The 18,271-nt window shown below is 40.8% G+C and overlaps 1 protein-coding gene across 1 annotated transcript in view; it reads left to right on the top strand.

Annotated features, from left to right (window-relative positions):
* Positions 1 to 18,271, top strand: part of MYO3B (myosin IIIB) — a 321,272-nt gene that overhangs the window by 49,202 nt on the left and 253,799 nt on the right. The window contains exon 7 of the mRNA XM_075180671.1: positions 10,824 to 10,969. Within this exon, the coding sequence (XP_075036772.1) occupies positions 10,824 to 10,969 (146 nt within the window). The remainder of the gene's footprint in view (positions 1 to 10,823; positions 10,970 to 18,271) is intronic.

Below are 18,271 nucleotides of genomic sequence, written 5' to 3'. Positions count from 1 at the left end.
TAATACTATCTGTATCTAGCTTTGCTGGTTTTCTGATACAACTGTAAATGTGTCTGGTTAACGGAGTAAAACATCTCTTCAAAGTTCAACCTAAGGACACTTTAGAATCACTCTCTTTATTCATATAATATTTTCATACTGGTTGGCTTAATCTCTTTTATGGCTTAAATTAATTATGTGGGTGAGGAGACATTAGAAATGTCTTTATTATATGTATCACTTTTGTGAGTTTGATAGTTTTTATTACAGTGTTCAAAATACACCTGGAAATGTCTCATTAAAAATAGAGGATGAGATAAGATCTGTTGTAAAAACATTCTACAGCGCTTATCCAAATGTAGTCCTTCAGTATGTTTTAATGCAATAAATCCCAATATATGCATTAGTGCAGTATGCAATAACTTATGCATAATAACTTCTGGTACTAGGTAGATTAGGTTGGTCCAACTCCAAGGGGCCTATTTATCAATGTGCCACAATAAGGCTGATTTTCTAGAAAATCCCCTATCGCCGCAATCTATCAATAAAATATCGTTGCGGCAGCTGAGAGATACTCAGTTGCCTTGTGATACTTTCCCAAGCGGTAATCATGAACTTACTACTTTGCCAGGCCAATTCAGGGAAGCGCATTGGAACTGAAAACCCAAACTTAGCGATCAAACAAAAAAAAAAAAATACATTGTTACAAGTTGTTTAAAAATATACAAAATATATATTTAAAAATTTGTACACATAGAAAATTTACTGTATTCAAAGGGGGGTATTCAATTGTTTGTTTTAACGCGCTAAAACAAAAAAAAACGAGCGCTCTAAAAAAACTTCATATTATACGGTAATTTTGCGCGCGTAAACAGTTAATACGGTACTTACTCGCTGCCAGCGGGCTGAATTTCAGCTTGCTGCTCAGGGAGCTGCGAGATGAAATTTAGCGAGTAATTACCGTATTAACGGTAATATTTTTAGAGCGCTCGTTTTTTTGGGGTTTAGCGCGTTAAAATAAACAATTGAATACCCCCCAAAGAGTAAAGGATTTTCTATGGTTTTCTTCTTTTATTGTCATCATAAGATGGTGATAAGAAAAGGAGGATTGAGATCCTTGTTATATAGAGGCTTCGGGAAGATGTCACAGTCGGGATTGACAAATCTTATGGCTGAAGTCGATCATCGCTGGAGATAGGCAGTACACCCATGATGTAATAGTTGAAGTCTTATCGCTGGCAAAGACACCCGTTTTCACCGGCCATAGTTATTTTTGTCCTTTGATAAATATAGCTCCAAGTCTTTCCTGTGAGTTAACAACTAACCTCCTTCGACTCTCTTGTATAACTTCATTTTTTAAATAACATTCCTCAGGTGAGCACATAGTATCATGTAAGTGGCGCTCTTTATGTAGCTACATGGACCACGTCGCACTCCGCGGCAACCTTGGTTCCAACCCCGGGCAGACATGGTTATATGTACGGTTCGCTGTGGGAGCCGATCATTTCAAACACCTTGTTAATGAGTATAGTTACTCACATTTCGGCGATTTGCTTGTAGGTTCAGAGATGGGTCTCCGAATCTGCCGCTTGGCCGCATGTTCTGACCTGACCGAGCTTATGTGCTGCAAAGGCTTTTTATACTCCTGGTGCTGGCATCATCATGGCTGCCAGGCGCCCCTCAGACACTAAATTACAGCGGCACACTGATCCCTGCATCGCCACCAGCCACTGGGGTCCATTCCTATTTGCACAGGACTTTTGCAGCAATCATTACAGTATGTATGACAGAAAGATGGAGAGGTGTTTATCAGTACTGATAAGTATAGGGGCATAGGACTGTTGCCAAAGGTCATTCTAGGGGTTGTTTGACCAATCAAAAGTGCACCATGTGTTGCCAGCTTTAGCTCTGCATCTTGGGCAAAGATACCGGTGGGGAAAGTACAGATATTTCCCCGTTAGCAGCTACAGTTGTTGTTCTGCTACATTATGTAGCACGTGTTCCCCTCACCTCTTTAATTATAAACTTGTTTGGGCAGAACAACCTTTACCTACTGTTTCATGTCATGTACTATGATCCCTTCAATGTACAGCACTATGTAATATGTTGGCGCTTTATAAATAAAGGATAATAATAATACTAATAATAGTAGAGTTGTGTAGTGCCACCTGCAGGATCTTAGCTGCAGTGCAGGTACTCTAACTAATGTTTTGGGCGACTGTCCATAAATGGGCTGTAGTGTTTGTTTATTAGATGCAGTCGGATTACCTTCCTATCATCACAAATAAAACATTAACCCATTCTTTATTTTCTTTATCGTTTGCTTTTTTTTTTTTTTTAAGTTCTTTAACCCAATTCTTTTTCAGTGTACATGTAAGATATTGGTTTCCTTTGCTATCCCCTTCCCCATTTAAGTTGCCTTCAGTCTTTTTATTTTACTATAGTATGTGCTCAGTGTATCAGATTATGTTGCAGGCAGATAATTAAGGCACATTACTGGCGTTTTCTCCTGCCACTCATCAGACCTAATTCACAAGTCTGTTGATGGCACCATGGGATTCAAGGTCAGCTTCAGGTTAATGGCTTCAGGGCTGTTTACTTTTACTCACTATTTATCTAAAATTAGCTCTGATCATTTGGGCATATATTGTATGTGCACTCAATTGGCATTTCAATGAAAAGGTTTAGCTGCGAGTACCTTGTAAGGACACGGGGGAGAATTCTAAATTTTTTAGGATTTTCTGGAAGAGACTTCCATATATCAGTATCCCCTGTATAGATGGCTATTAGGGATCCATTCTAAAGCTACTATCAGGGCAGTGTATCAGAGGGTATCAGTTACATGTTCTTACAGTGAGTTCATGGTTGTTAGAATTTAGTTATTATAATTACTTTTATGTACAGGGAAACGGAACAATGTGGGAGCCCAAAGTTCCTGTGTGACACCAGTCTAAATAAATAACTCTGCCCCCTCAAATCATAATATATTGCCAAAAATCACCCTCATTACCAACACAACAGTAATAAACGGGTGTCTGCCTATGTCCCAACATTCTAGATGAAAAAAGTGGTACAAATTGGTTATGTACCCAGTCCTCTCAGCCGGATCTAAACAGTCATGACCAATGTGTCAGGAGCACGTCTGTGTGATAGGTCACACTCCTTTTGCCCACAGGAAATCCATCTGTCCTGTTGCAGAGACTATGGGGTATATTTACCAAACTGTTGGTTTGAAAACGTGTAGATGTTGCCCATAGTAACCAATCAGATTATAGTTATGATTTATTTAGTACATTCTGCAAAATGACAGCTAGAATCTGATTGGTTGCTGTAGGCAAGGTGTCCACTTAAAACCCTCAGTTTAGTAAATATACCCCTATGCCTTTCCATATGATATATAGACCAAATAGCACAAAAATGTTAGCAGTAAATGCCGAAATGACAGTAAAGCTTATAGCCATCGGCAATTGTACTACATACATTGCTCCTCTTCTGTCTCCCCCCTCTATCTAGCCCTTCACTGGCTCCCATTCCCCTTCAGAATCCTCTTTAAGCTCCTCACACTCACCTACAAGGCCCTCGCCAACTCCACTGCGCCCTACATCTCCACCCTCCTCTCTATTCATGCTCCATCCCGCCCTCTCCGTTCTGCCTCTGACCGTCGCCTCTCTTCCCCCCTTATAACCTCCTCCCACGCGCGTATCCAAGACTTCGCCCGTGCTGCCCCCCTCCACTGGAACAAGCTCCCTCCATCAGAACTTCCCCTAATCTGTCCAGTTTCAAACGGGCCCTAAAAACCCACCTTTTTCTTAAAGCCTTTCTGTCTCCCACTTAACTTCCTACCTTATCTTCTGCCTCCGTCCCCCTACTCTCCCTCTTTCCCCTGCGTCTCTCTCTCTGTCCACCCCTCCCCTTAGATTGTACGCTCCTCTGAGCAGGGCCATCTCTCCTCCTGTTTCCACCACTTCTAACTCTGCTCTCCAGCTACTTAGCCCTCCTCCTCGAGGCTCCACTCCACGTCCACTCTCGCTCCCTCCTCCCCCCTGGGGGTCTCCCTGTCTTCCGTGCCCTCCTTCTTGGGCCCCGTCATTTGCGGATCCTACCTCCCCCTTCCCTGCCCTCTCTAGCTGTGCATTGAGCTTACTGAGTTGCTGTGCTTACTGTTTACTGTACTGTGCTGTCTCCCATTGTATTGTAATTTGTTTGTCTCTGTACGGCGCTGTGGACGCCTTGTGGCACCTTATAAATAAAAATGAATAATAATAATAAAATACATAGTTACTGATTGTCCCTATCTTTCTAACCTGGGGAAGATTTGTCCCTGGAATTGTCACTATTTTTAAAAATCAAGACCAGGAAACACAAAACGCCATTTCTTCTTATTTATCCAGGATGCGTCATGTGTTCCCCACACCTTTTAGATTGTAAGCACATTTGGGAAAGGCCATCTTTACTTTGGGCAAGGCCATATTTGCCAGCACTTTATAAATAAAAAGATAATAATAACGTCATTTTTTGAAATATGTTTTCTATTTTGCATGTTGTATAAAGTAATATTAATTAAAGGGAAGTGTTTACAATAAAACTTTATTATAACCATTTCGGCAAAGACAATATGCCAGCACTTGGTCACACCTGTATTTTAAGGTCACCAGCTAAATGTCCTATACAAAAAGAACACCCAATTGTTACCAGCACTCCTCCTTACTTTTGTACTTTGGTATAGATCTAGCACAATAAAAATGTGAGATAATGGTTCATTTTTTTCATTAAAACAGTAATCCAATGGCACGAGTCCTCATTTCATACACTTACCGAAACTAACCTCTCTATGCTAAATATCATTGAAATGCAGCTAAAATCAGGTACATACCTTCACATTTTAGTCTCCTTAGCTGTGAGATGAGCGGATGTAATTATAACTACATGTCAGCAGTGGCGGATCCAGGATGGGGGGGGGGGGGGCGATCGGGGCATTCGCCCCCCCTAGCAGCAAAAAGCTAGGTCCCAGCCGCCGATCAAAATGGGAGGGGCGGGGCTATGCGTGAGTGGGGCTAAATGTGGGCCAGCCAGTCAGAGTGGTCCCAGCCGGCGATCACAACGGGAGGGGACGGGGCCAATCGCAGGCGGAAGGCGGGGTTTAACGCGGGCCAGCCAATCAGAGCAAAGGAGGGGCGTGATTATGCAAAATCACCCCCCTAAACATAAAGTCTAGATCCGCCCCTGCATGTCAGTGATATTTAACACATAGATGTGAGTGTACTCACAAAAAATGAGAGACTTTGGCATTAGGTTTCAGCTGTAAATGTTTTAATTGTTCATTGGTTTGTAGTGAAATATGAACCAATAAATTGTGTTTTAGGGTTTTGTTCCACCCACTTGCGCTGTAGTTCGAAAGCTAAACTCTGGGCCTGATTATAGTTGAACGTAAAGATACCGGGCCTGATTCATTAAGGTACTTAAATTAAGAAGTTTCTTATTTCAGTCTCCTGGACAAAACCATGTTACAATGCAAGGGGTGAAAATTAGTTTTCTGTTTTGCACATAAGTTCAATACTGACTGTTTTTTCATGTAGCACACAAATACCTGATAGCTTATTTGTACACTGAAATTTAAAGTTGATATTTGTGTTCTACATGAAAAAACAGTCAGTATTTAACTTATGTGCAAAACAGAATACTAATTTTCACCCCTTGCATTGTAACATGGTTTTGTCCAGGAGACTTAAATAAGAAACTTCTTAATTTAAGTTCCTTAAGGAATCAGGCCCTAGGTGCGTTACAATATGGCGTCAGTGCCTTTTGCATTTGATCTGAAGTTGGTGATGTTGGCACTGTCTGGGATGTCCCTGTGCATGTGTATGGGGTCTTGGTACTTTAAGCAGAACGCAACATAATTCAGTGATTGGAGTCTTGCTTAGTGCATCATATCCATGAGATAAGTGCTTTTGATGTGTTTTTGATGAATTTTTGATGTGATATTCATGCATTTAGCAAGGGGCACTTATTACGCATTTCTGATGCAGCAAACAGGAATTTCATTCACTGAATTCAATGCCTGTCTCCACCAGTCAGAGGCCCATTAAAATACCTGTTTAGAGCTCACTGATTATGCCTAATTCATCCATGGGAGCAATTCCCTTGCAGCAATAGGATCAACATATAATATGGTTTATGTAGCTAAACAATTTATCTTTGCCATACATAGTCAATAACTTATACTCCATAACAATATTATTTTAATAAGTATAATTTTTAATGGACATAAACCAGTCTTCCCATCACCTTTATGTATGATGTTCACAGCCCCAGTTCCATGGAATAGTTACTATTTTAATCTGACTTTCTCATTTGTGTGTTCTACAAATACTGTCCTCTCCAGCGGCTCCGTTATCATTTCTTTAGTTTTGCAAAAATTCGCTCCATCACCAAATCATTAAAATGTAAATCAGGCATGTGTCACCCATAACAATGTCTATGCAAAGTAAAATTATTGCTCTTGTGTTTCCTTGTCATTGCGCCCATGAAAACACCAATGAATTTTATTCTACCCTTTGCAATGTCCTCTGTGTCCGTACAGATTTGCTCTGACTTGAATTTAATCACTGCTTTTTAAATGTATAAAATAAAAGAGAATATAAAGGGATGCTGTGCTGGGAGATGATATGAAGTCGGCCTTCTTTACAAGCAAGGGTACTCTAGAAGCAGAACACTTTGAGTATTAGCATCTTCTTTAGACGTACTCCAAACAAGGGCTAACGGGATACTGGGCAGCACGGTGGCGTAGTGGTTGGCACTTCTGCCTTACAGCAATGGGGCCATGAGTTCAATTCCTGACCATGGCCTTATCTGTGTGGAGTTTTTATGTTCTCCCTGTGTTTGCGTGGGTTTCCTCCGGGTGTTCCGGTTTCCTCCCACACTCCAAAAACATGCTGGTAGGTTAATTGGCTGCTAACAAATTGACCCTAGTCTGTGTGTCTGTCTGTATGTGTGTGTTAGGGAATTTAGACTGTAAGCCCCAATGAGGCAGGGACTAATGCGAGTGAGTTCTCTGTACAGCGCTGTGGAATTAGTGGCGCTATATAAATAAATGATGATGATGATGATACTCAGTTACTCGATCAGATCTGTTCATGACCTTAAAACTGGTCATGGGCCAAATACTTGTCCTTTTCAGGGGACCATAGGCTACATTTGAGGGCAAGAACAAATAATTGACACAAAGTACATCAGCACAACCCCAACAAAAAGCCAATATGAGCCGGGAGCGCTATAATCCTGGAGGTTATTCAGAACATTTTTGTCCATTTCATTAAGGCTAGCGGAGAAGTCTGGTTTGTGACTAGCTATAAAGTCCAGTGAGACCCAGTAAGTGACCACATAGTTACATATTTTATTAATTGCAACACAAGAGTAAGACTTTTTTTTATTAAATATTATTTATATTATATTTTTTGTTTTTGACATTTTATAGCTTATCTTTATTGGTTCTCTGGTATGCTTGCAAAACATGAGCTCTGGCAGCAATTGGCTGTTTCAGCTTTTATTATTTTTATTGTTTGATTTTGTTTTATATTCCTTTCTTGGAAACATAGTCCACAATTTTTATTTGATTTTTCATGGTTTTAAATTCATACATCAAGCATCCCAATTTTTTAATTATTGGGGTTCAGGCACAACATTTGTAGATATTTTTTAACTAATGGCAGGTTAAGTTTATAGCTTTTTTTATTTTAATAAAATATTAAAAAGATGATTTTGGGTGCCAAGCTGTTCTCAACCACCACAATTTTGGTTAAATTGGTTTTGAATTTGCAATCAGCTTAGCAATCAGCCCAAGCACTAACCTTGTACATAGGCCCACTTATTTCTTAAAAGGCTCCTGCACCCCAGTTCTTGCTTATTGTTCAATATAGTATGTGCCAGACCTGTCAGGACTTATGTCGTACGTGGAGTCAGAGATCTGTGAAAGTGTAGAATTCTTAGTTACATTTGAAAACATATAAGGGTTGACAATGGTTGGGAGTCTTTAAGCAAAAGTGCCAGGAACTCACAAATGCACACTGATAACAGGATGTAAGAAACTCAGGATAGGACATGGGTAGCAGAGTGTCATGAGTGCCTCCCCCTCTGTCTTGCCTTACACTGGCTCCCCTTCTCCTACAGGATCCTTTTCAAACTCCTCACCACCACCTACAAGGCTCTCTCCCAGTCTACTGCCCCTTCTATCTATAACCTCCTCTCAATTCACACTCCCGCCCGCTCCCTGCGCTCGGCCAATGATCACCGCCTCTCCTTCACTCTGATCACCTCTTCCCACTCTAGAATCCAAGACTTCTCCCGCGCTGCCCCCCTTCACTGGAACGACCTCCCTCGCTCCATCCGTCCCTCACCCAATCTGTGCTCCTTCAAGCGGGCACTTAAAACTTACCTGTTCCTTAAGGCCTACCAACCATCCACTTAACCTCTCACCTGTTTCTCCCCTGGCCCCTTTTTTCTCTCCCCTTTGCTTCACTGGCTCCCTTCTGTGCCTGATTTTGTTTACCCTCCCTTAGGATGTAAGCTCGTATCAGCAGGGCCCCTCTTCCCTCCTGTCTCCATACCTGTTCTTCCGCTCCGTCTCTACTGTATTTGCCTGCCTGGAGTTTCTGAAGTACTGGTACTTTGTGTTTATTGTTCTGTACTGTTTTACCCTGTATAGTCTACTGTTTGTACCGTGTACTGCGCTGCGGAAACCATGTGGCGCCTAACAAAAAACCATAATAATAAAAATAATAATGAACTCATGATTGGACACGGGTAACAGAGTGTCAGGGCCCCACAGATAGCAGAGTGTCAGAACTCAGGATTGCACAGAGGTAGCAGAGTGACAAGAACCATTGATTGCACATGAGTAACAGAGTGTCAGGGCCCCACAGATAGCAGAGTGTCAGAACTCAGGATAGCACATGGGTAGCAGAGTGTCATGAAGTCATGATTGCATTCAGGTAGCAGAGTGTTAGGAGCAAATGGATAGCAGAGTGTCAGGAGCTCAGGACAATGCATGGGAAAGCAAGAGACACCAGGAACTCTGGATAGTACACTGGGAACAGGGTGTTGGCAACCCAGAAGTGCACACTGGGAACAGAGTGCTAGAAACTCAGGTTTGCAGGATCAGGAAACCAGGAACTCAGGATCGTAGGAACAGGATCAGGAACAAAATCCCAGGAACTGTAATTGTGTGACAGCATAAGTTCACCAATTATCTGGCCATGACTGCAGGGAAAGCCAGAGTTATAAAAGTAGGCAACAGGTACATCTTGTTAACTTCTGAGGAATGCAGCAGGATTAAGTATCTGATGCATTGCTGGAACGGCAGAAATCCAAGATAGATCAGCACCTCTGGAACATGATATTGCAATTACTATTGTATCATGTGTTCTACAAACCTCTAACATTGTAAGCCTATTTGGGCAGGACCATCATTACCTTCTGTTTGATGTCATCATTTGTAATTTGCATATGTCATGATCCTCTCAGTCTTCATGACTGCGTAGTAAGATAATAATAAAAGATAATAACTACAAACTCCACAGTCAGCAGCTTGGTACCTGACAGTACGTTTCTGCGGCAAACACAGTTTACAACAAGAGTGAACAAATAATCTTTTACTTTTTGCCAAGCATTACAGCAGTTCAGCAACAGAGATTTTCTGATGCATCGTCAGAGATTTTTGGTGAATGGTAAATCAGAAGTTGCAGACTTGTTAAATTAAACATTGCATTGATTGCTTTACTGAGAGAAGGATTAATGTTTACAATTATATTAACAACACAATTGTTCAACAATTATATATTAGCATTTATCAGTCCAGTTCTAACAATGTTGGCTACACGTGTGCAAATGGTAAACCAAACTGGTGTTTTTGCCCAGATTGGCCAACATGGTGAGTGGCCCTGTCCCAAACCAGCACCATCTGATCGGGTTATACTTGATCCAGCAGGATGCAATATCAATAGCGATCTGATGATTGGGCAGAGTAACTGAATGACCAGATTTCTGCAAGTTGGATTTTCTCATGTGTGTCCAAATTGTTTCAGATCCGATTGGACTGTATGACTGGATTGAAAATTTTATATTTATATATATTAATAAATCAACTAGTGAATCTTTTTTTCTGCTTTTCTCATATGGTTTATCTATGATTCATTTCACCTTTTGCTTCATTGTTTGTTATTGCATTTTTTAATCAGTGTATGTACAATTTGTATTTCCCTGATTGTACAGTGCTCCTGGATATGTTGGCATGATAGAAATACAGTTGTTCAATTTCCACTCTAAGGGGCATATTCAATTGTTAGCGTTACATGTAAAAGTAACGCAACGTGCGCACTATTACCGTCATTACGGTAATAGTGCACGTAAATACCGTTATTATTGTACCTTTCACGCTGGATTTCAGCTCGCAGCTCCCTGAATCCGGTTTAGTATACGGTAAATACTTTTAACGCCGCGGGGAAATCCAACAATTGAATATGCCCCTAAATGGCAAAATTCCACAGCACTGCACTTTATTTATTATGGCATATGTATCTATGTATATTATATTTATTATTGCCAATTATCATTTTTAAGTTTGCAAACTTTGCATTTTCGGGAAAAAAACAAGAAAAACAAAGATCTGCTAATTTTAATACACAAGTCATTTCTCATTTATATAAAAAAAAACTTGTGGTTTATCATGTAAAATACAGAAATGCTATTAAACGGCAGCATTAAATATGATTTACTATGTGGTCTATAGACTTGATAAATAAGCACCTTTCTACCAAATGTCTGCAACGCTCTCTCTTCTGATCTCTCAGGTCATAGCTTGTGAACAGCAGTATGATTACTCCTATGATGTGCGCTGTGATGTCTGGTCTCTGGGGATTACAGCCATCGAACTGGCTGACGGAGACCCACCTTTGTCCTCTATGCATCCAGTCAAAGCTCTTTTCAAGATTCCCAGGTACAACACTAGATGGCTGTCTTGATTCACTGTATATTCAGTGACATTTAGCAAATTAAACTATGCATTAAAAAAAGAAAAAAGAAAAATAGCTACAAAACAGATAAGGGCTAATAAACTGACATGTTTGTTGTGCTTATTAGTATGCCATTACCCATAATCCCCTGCTGGGGCTTAGGCTGACAATGGTAGTTGTGCGTGAGCCATGGAGCACACAATATAAACCATTGTGTTTTAGGCTTCTACAAGAAAGGTGTTTCTCTTGGTTGGACCTGAGTGTAGCTTTCTCTCTGCATGTGATGCCATTTTAAACGTACTGCTGTTTTTAATGGGTTTTTTTTCTGTTTAAGCTATTATTCAATCATTATCACCTTGTTTTCTATTGATTGTCACACATTTCGACTTGAGAAATAAGCTATTTTAGATTTCACCAAAGCTCACATTTCAGTAATCAATAGATGAATTAATCAGGTAAAAATTTGTTCAATAGTTAGGAAATGTGGACAGGGAGCGGGAATTGTAGTGTAGAGACCCAATTTAGTTTAGTTTGGAATAAAATCTGTATACTTCCTTATCTAAATCACTGATGCAAATAATTTCAGTCGCTGAGAAAGGAACAATGGAAATGTTTGAACTAAGCCCTTGTCACAGTCATACAATTATGATTCCCTTTCACATCTTCCCATGATTGCAATTTGCATTACTGATTAGCTCAATTTATATGCAGATGAGTTTGTGCGTCATAATGTTATCTACTTATATCCAGCCCGGACTTCAGTAACCCAGCGGCGTGAAATAATGAATCAGACACAAGCAGCAACGCATCTTGTTGCCTCTGTATGCACGCAGAACGGGTCACAGCAATTACAGCAGCAAGAGGGAGGTTCCGCATCTCAAAGCTAAAAGCCATATATTTTATCAGATGAATGGATGAAGGTGTTCAGAGAGACACAGCAATATAGAATAAAAAGATTAATAGGAAGATTGAAAGATATGAATAAATACATAATGGTACAATTCTTTTATCTTCCACATCCTAAATTGTTTCATATTGATTGGTACGAAGCAGCGCAACATTTACAATGACAGGCTGCCAAGGAAATAAGTTGTGTCATTTGCATTATACCACAGTACTAGGGAATGTTTTTTCTTTCTAAATGTGTAATGTAAGTGTTGACTTCTTGGTAGAGATGAGGAATACAAGACGCCCGTCAAATTCATGGAGAACTTTCCTGTGACCCCTTTGCAGCCAAAAATAAGAGAAGTGGTACATCACCTTTAAAAGAAAAAAAACCCCTGGGCCTGATTCATTGAGGATCTTAAGTTAAGAAACTTCTTATTTCAGGCTCCTGGACAAAACCATGTTACAATGCAAGGGGTGCAAATTAGTATTCTGTTTTGCACATAAGTTAAATACTGACTGTTTTTTCATGTAGCACACAAATACTTGATAGCTTATTTGCACACTGAAATTTAAAGTTGATATTTGTGTGCTACATGAAAAAACAGTCAGTATTTAACTTATGTGCAAAACAGAATACTAATTTGCACCCCTTGCATTGTAACATGGTTTTGTCCAGGAGACTGAAATAAGAAGTTTCTTGAGTTAAGATCCTTAATGAATCAGGCCCCCTCTCTCTATCCCTGTTACCTGCCCGATATCTTCATTTAAGACATTACTTCTTTTGAAATCCATTATTTTTAATTGTCAAAATAAACTATTGTGTTTATATGATCCTTCAATTTTTCCAATAGGGAAATGATACCATTATGGTTAATTAAAGTTTATTTAGCTAAGTTTTAAAAGTTCCAGAGATGTGTTGCGCCTATTTGTCCGCCCACAATAGGGCACCACTCCACATTACACTTTTGAGAATTTCCCCTGTAAAATTGCTTTGTGTTTACCTATGATGTGTTAAAATGCTCCCTACTATACGACAGCACTACCTTTTTACTTTTAAAATACTGTTCTCTCTCTCATGGCTCAGTCACGTCTTAAATAAATTAAAAGTGTGTGTGTGGGCGCGGAGGGGGGGGGGAGGGGGCAGAATTGAGCTTTCCTGTATGAAAGAGTAAAAATGACCCTATTGAGTAGACCAAGGCTGAATCTCCGCTACTAACAATGGCATGGTGAAATCATGTCTTCCGTGCTGCCCCCCTGCATTGGAATGATCTCCCTCGTGCTATCAGGACCTTCCCCAATCTAAGCAGTTTCAAACGAGCATTAAAACCCAACTTTTCTTTTAAGCCTTTCAGTCGTCTGCCTAACTACCAGCCTGTCGACTACCTCTCCCTCTCTCCCCTTCCTCCTTCTCGCTCCGTTCGACCCTGTCCCCATTTCACTTTCCCTATGTCTTCAGTTTGTCCGCCTTTCCCCTTAGATTGTTAGCTCCTCTGAACAGGGTCCTCTCTCTCCCCCTGTTTCCACCACTTTTACTCTGCTCTACAGCTACTCTTCCCACCTCCTTCTTTAGCCTCATGACAGGACGCCGTTCCTGCTTTTCACTGCTCCTTTTCTAAAGCTCTTAACCTGTTGCTGTGCCCACACTCCTGGTGCACCAGGTTTCCTGCTGTGCTGACTTACCCTCATAGTCACCGTTTCCTTAGCTGTGCTCTAAACTTCCTGAGCTATTGTGCTGCTTGTTTATTGTACTGTCCTATTGTTTGTTCTTGTACGGTGCTGCAGAGACTTTGTGGCGCCTTACAAATAAAAAATATTAAAAATAATAATAATAATAATGTCCTTCTGTTGGAAGAAGTAGGCTAGGTGGCCCCTTCTAACCAGGAATGCCTCTCAAATGTGCTCTCTCCAGCCACTGAAGTTCCTTTAAAACTCATCCCATGACTTGAAACCTTGTTTTCATATCAGTGCACAATAGGGAACCCACAAGTGTACCAGGAAGAAACTCTCTGGTCCACCAAGTTTCAGCCAGCTCCTCCATGGGAAGAAGCAACATTATGTTTCCTCATAGTTTATGTCATTGTGGACCCCTAATCCATGAAGCTTCAGCTCCACAATGAGGGACATTGATATAAAGAATAAAGCAGTCAATACAGGATTATGGGTTTATGTGCAAAATGTTACTTACACAAAATAAGTAACTTCCCAAAGTTATATTTAAACATAAATATTACATAAATACACTCATTTGATGATTGTGCTGTTTAAAATTAAGTTACTGAAGGCATTAAATAATAAGCTAAGCTATCACCCAGCTGTGTGTAAAATTCATTATGCCATTATTCATTCATTGCTACTCTTCTTACAACAAAACTACATAAACCAGCATAATACTTCACAACTTCCAAGAAAATAAATTTGGGCAAAAAATTTGCAATGCCCATGATTTGTCCAGCCACAGCCCCATTTAGGTGATGCAACATCTTCATATCGACAACCCTCCACAATATTGTCAATCAGTGAATTTGAATCCTACAGAGTGAAATGCTATTCGCTCATTGGAATTCTAATTCATATTGAGGAGATATCACGAAAGTGGGAGGAGAACAGACATGCTCCAATATAAAATAATTTTACTAACCTACAAGGCTCTCTTGTCTCAAAATATCTCTCAACTCGGCAATTCTGTTCTGCACAAGATCTGCGTCTCTCATCCACCCTCATTACATCCTCCCATTCCCGGTTACAGGACTTTTTTTGGGCTGCACCCACTCTATGGAATTCTCTCCCTTGCACAATAAGACTCTCCTCTGGTCTACAAACTTTCAAGCGTTCTCTGAAAACCCACCTCTTCAGACAAGCTTATAATATTCCCCAACCACCCTCTTAGCCTCACTACATTACCCTATTACCATCCGCTACACATTTTCACACAAGACAACTACCCCCTGACCAACATTGTTGTGTGACAGGATCATTTAGCTTATGAGTCACTTTTACCTTTGCAGTCTGGCTGGACCGAAATGCAAAATGTAGACTTAACCTAATATATCAAACTCCCATTGCCCCTTAGATTGTAAGCTTGCGAGCAGGGCCCTCTCACCTCTTTAGCTGTTTTACCCAGTTTGTTTATTAGTTTATTGTGTTTGTCCCCAATTGTAAAGCGCTACGGAATATGTTGGTGCTATATAAATAAATGATGATGACGATGTCCGCCACCCAGAGACAGAGCTTAACAAACAAAGATACTGTAAGTGTATCTGTGTACCCTACTGTCTTAACAATACACTAGTTCTGTTCTGCATACTAAAAGAAGAGATGTCCACTCAAATTATTTTTTTAAATTATATTTGCATCGACCCTCAGGTTTTGCAGATGCCATAAAAAAATAAGGGAATAGTGCCTAGTCAATTCTAGGTGCATCATCTATTTGTACACATTATAATAATCAAATGTTGTATACACAAGAGAATAGTGTCTTGACAGTTATTAATAAATGCGCAAGTTGCATTTTCCATATAAAATGTAATTAACTACAAACACCTCCACATTCATTGTTTACTCCTTTAAAAATCCATTGGGAATCTTCTTTCCTGCAGTAGGCCAAATGGAAATGACAAATAAGTAACGTGAACAGAAAGCAATGACAAGCATCTGAACAGGAGCGACTAGAGAGTGCTGATTATTATCATTGTGTATCTTTGCAGAAGACCTCCAGTACCCGCTAGAGATACACCTCCTAAGGGACGTATCTGGAGAGGTTTCTGCATCTAATTGTGTCTCACTTATATGAATAGGACCTTAACGGTCTCTGTCTGCCCCTGTTCCACCTCTCAAAGAGTAAGGGGACGCCAACCTGCGATATGTAAAACTATACATACAGATGCGTTTTTGATGCACATGCGCTGTACAGAAATGCGTGTCTTCTTCAAAAAAAATGGGTGTACATCCAACTGTAAATGAGGAATTATTCTGTATATTAAATGCGATTATCACTAGGTATACTTATTCAACTGGCTGTAAGGTATTGCTTGTTGAAGAGGGAAATATAATTGTAATGTTATTACATTATTATTAAGTTATGATTCATTTCATGATAGTCCTCTTAGACACCATGGACATGATAGACTTAAATGTATCTGGCCAGCAGCAGTAATCCTACAACTATCAAACCAATCAAAAGATTTTGAGGTCCCTGAGAAAGTACAACAGACACTTTACATATCCAAACAGAACCAAATTGTCAGCTACAGATATTGTCTGCTCTTTGGTCATCTAGTAGACGCTCTGTGCTTTTACCTGACAAAAGAGGAAGTGAAAGGCCGTCTATTAGGTAATAATGTGCAACCTCCCAACCAATCAAATGGGGATAAAGGCATTAACATGATTTGTGCTATTTATCGCTCAGAAGGATAACCAGAAGAGGCTTGAATGCAAAGAAACCAGAGATGTCATAAAGAAGTTAGTTAATCTCAGTCCACAAGTAAGATTCTGTTAATGCACATGGCCCTGTTCATATAGCGCCTGCAGGAAAGGAAAGACGCACACAAAGTCCTTACCTTCTTCACGATCGGTTCACCTACCATTCATACTGGTTCCTCAGATTCGCTCCCCACACAAAACTTTTGTCCAGGGGAGAAGCCACAGCAATTACTGGAGTGGATGAAGGGTTTGTCCCAGGCAAAGGATAGAAGTAGATCCCTGCATTCTACTCCTATTGCCGACACCTCAATTTGGTCTGGTCTACCCTGACTAACATCCCCACAGTTCCAAAACACTAATGCACAAGATAAGACAACAGGTGCAATAACAGATGCCAAAAGCCTTCCTTCAGTGGGGACCTGACTTCTGGATCCAATAAATTAAAATCACCTTAAAAGTGTAGCTTTAATAGGGGCCTGACTCATGAGGGCAAGGGCACACTAAAAACATGTACACATGGGGTCAGATCCGGCAATGTCTAACAATGACAGGGCTCCCTGCAAACTGTGGCAGGCCTAGGGCCAAGCTGGTCTCCACAGGTCTAGTGCCTGATTTCCTTTGCGTCACAGGCCATTTCTGTATTAAATGTGCCCTCAGGCTAATCCTGAAATTATTACTTGGCCACAGGCTAATCCTGAATGTAATGTGCCCACATTCTAATCCTGGAATTACTCTTAATGCACCCCAAGGAGGGAATACATCACCCTACAATACCTAAACACCCTGGGGCTTATGCCCACTAATGCAGCACAGGCCTAGTGCCCGATTTTGTGCCACAGGCCTTGTGCCCAATGTGTTTAGAACAGAGAGTGCAGGCATGGGTCTGGAAGAGGACAGCCCAAGGGCCTTACCTTACTCTGGCAGCTGTTTTTGTGGCAGCAGTGGGGGAACCATGACAGCTCTTTGCCATCCCTCTGCTGCTTCTTCTCTGGATGGTCTCCAGCAGTGTTATTTCTTGAGCCCGTCGTTCTCCAGCTCTCCTCTCTTTGTAGCCATCTTCAATCTTCCACGGTGATTCTTCTTGCTTACCTCCCCCCTGTCTTCTTTTTTCCTCAACTTGCCGTATCTCCTCTTCTCTTCCAGCTTGATCCCACTAGCTTCTTTCTTGATCACATCGCCGACTCTTCTCTGGAGCTCGAGCTCCTCACAGGTCTCTCTCCGACATTGGACTGGCTTCATGCTGGACACTGAATGGTGATGCGATGAGCACTGATTGGCTTGCCGCAGCACCAAACTTTCAAATGGCCAGAGGTGAGCCCTGTTTGGCTTACCGTCATGGCCATTGATTGGCTGTCACCAGCGCTGAGGGATTCTGAAACAGAAGAATACTTGCCAGCATCCTGACGCTGCCGATCAAGTTAGTACCTAGCGGGCCACCTCTTTATATTCCCAGAGCAAAGCATTATTCGTGTGTCAGGTATTTGGCACTTATGCAGCCTGATATTTGCTGTAGAGCAAGGTGTACAAGTCTGTATCGCACTTGCGTGAATATGCCCTTTATGCACCAATCTTACACTTGCCGGTCCCTGACTGCCCCTTTTCTACCTCTCAAGGCGTAGGGAAGTTATGGGCACAAAGCTGTTTGTGCCTTTAACTGCAACCCCCAATTACCTGCTGATATATTATTACCGATAATAAATGGTCTCCTTCTTTGACTAATTGTATTGTTTTAATTTATTACTTACCTCCACTTAAAGGTAATGAGCGGCTCTTTTGAAGGTTAAAATGCCACCCAATTGACCGCTGAAGTGTACCAGGTGTAATGGGAGGAAAATCTATGATATATAAAATTCTACATGTTTAGTGCACATGCACAGTATGGAAATGGGTATACAGAGTACAATTCTAAATAGGTATACTTATTATTTGACCTATTGAAGTTATTGTGTATTTAAGAGAAGTATCTAAACTGCAGGGAT

This window comes from Mixophyes fleayi, chromosome 7 (assembly GCF_038048845.1).
Source record: "Mixophyes fleayi isolate aMixFle1 chromosome 7, aMixFle1.hap1, whole genome shotgun sequence".
Taxonomy (NCBI): Eukaryota; Metazoa; Chordata; class Amphibia; order Anura; family Limnodynastidae; genus Mixophyes; species Mixophyes fleayi.
The sequence above is the reverse complement of the archived record's forward strand: the minus strand, read 5'-3'. Positions and strand labels throughout refer to the sequence as shown.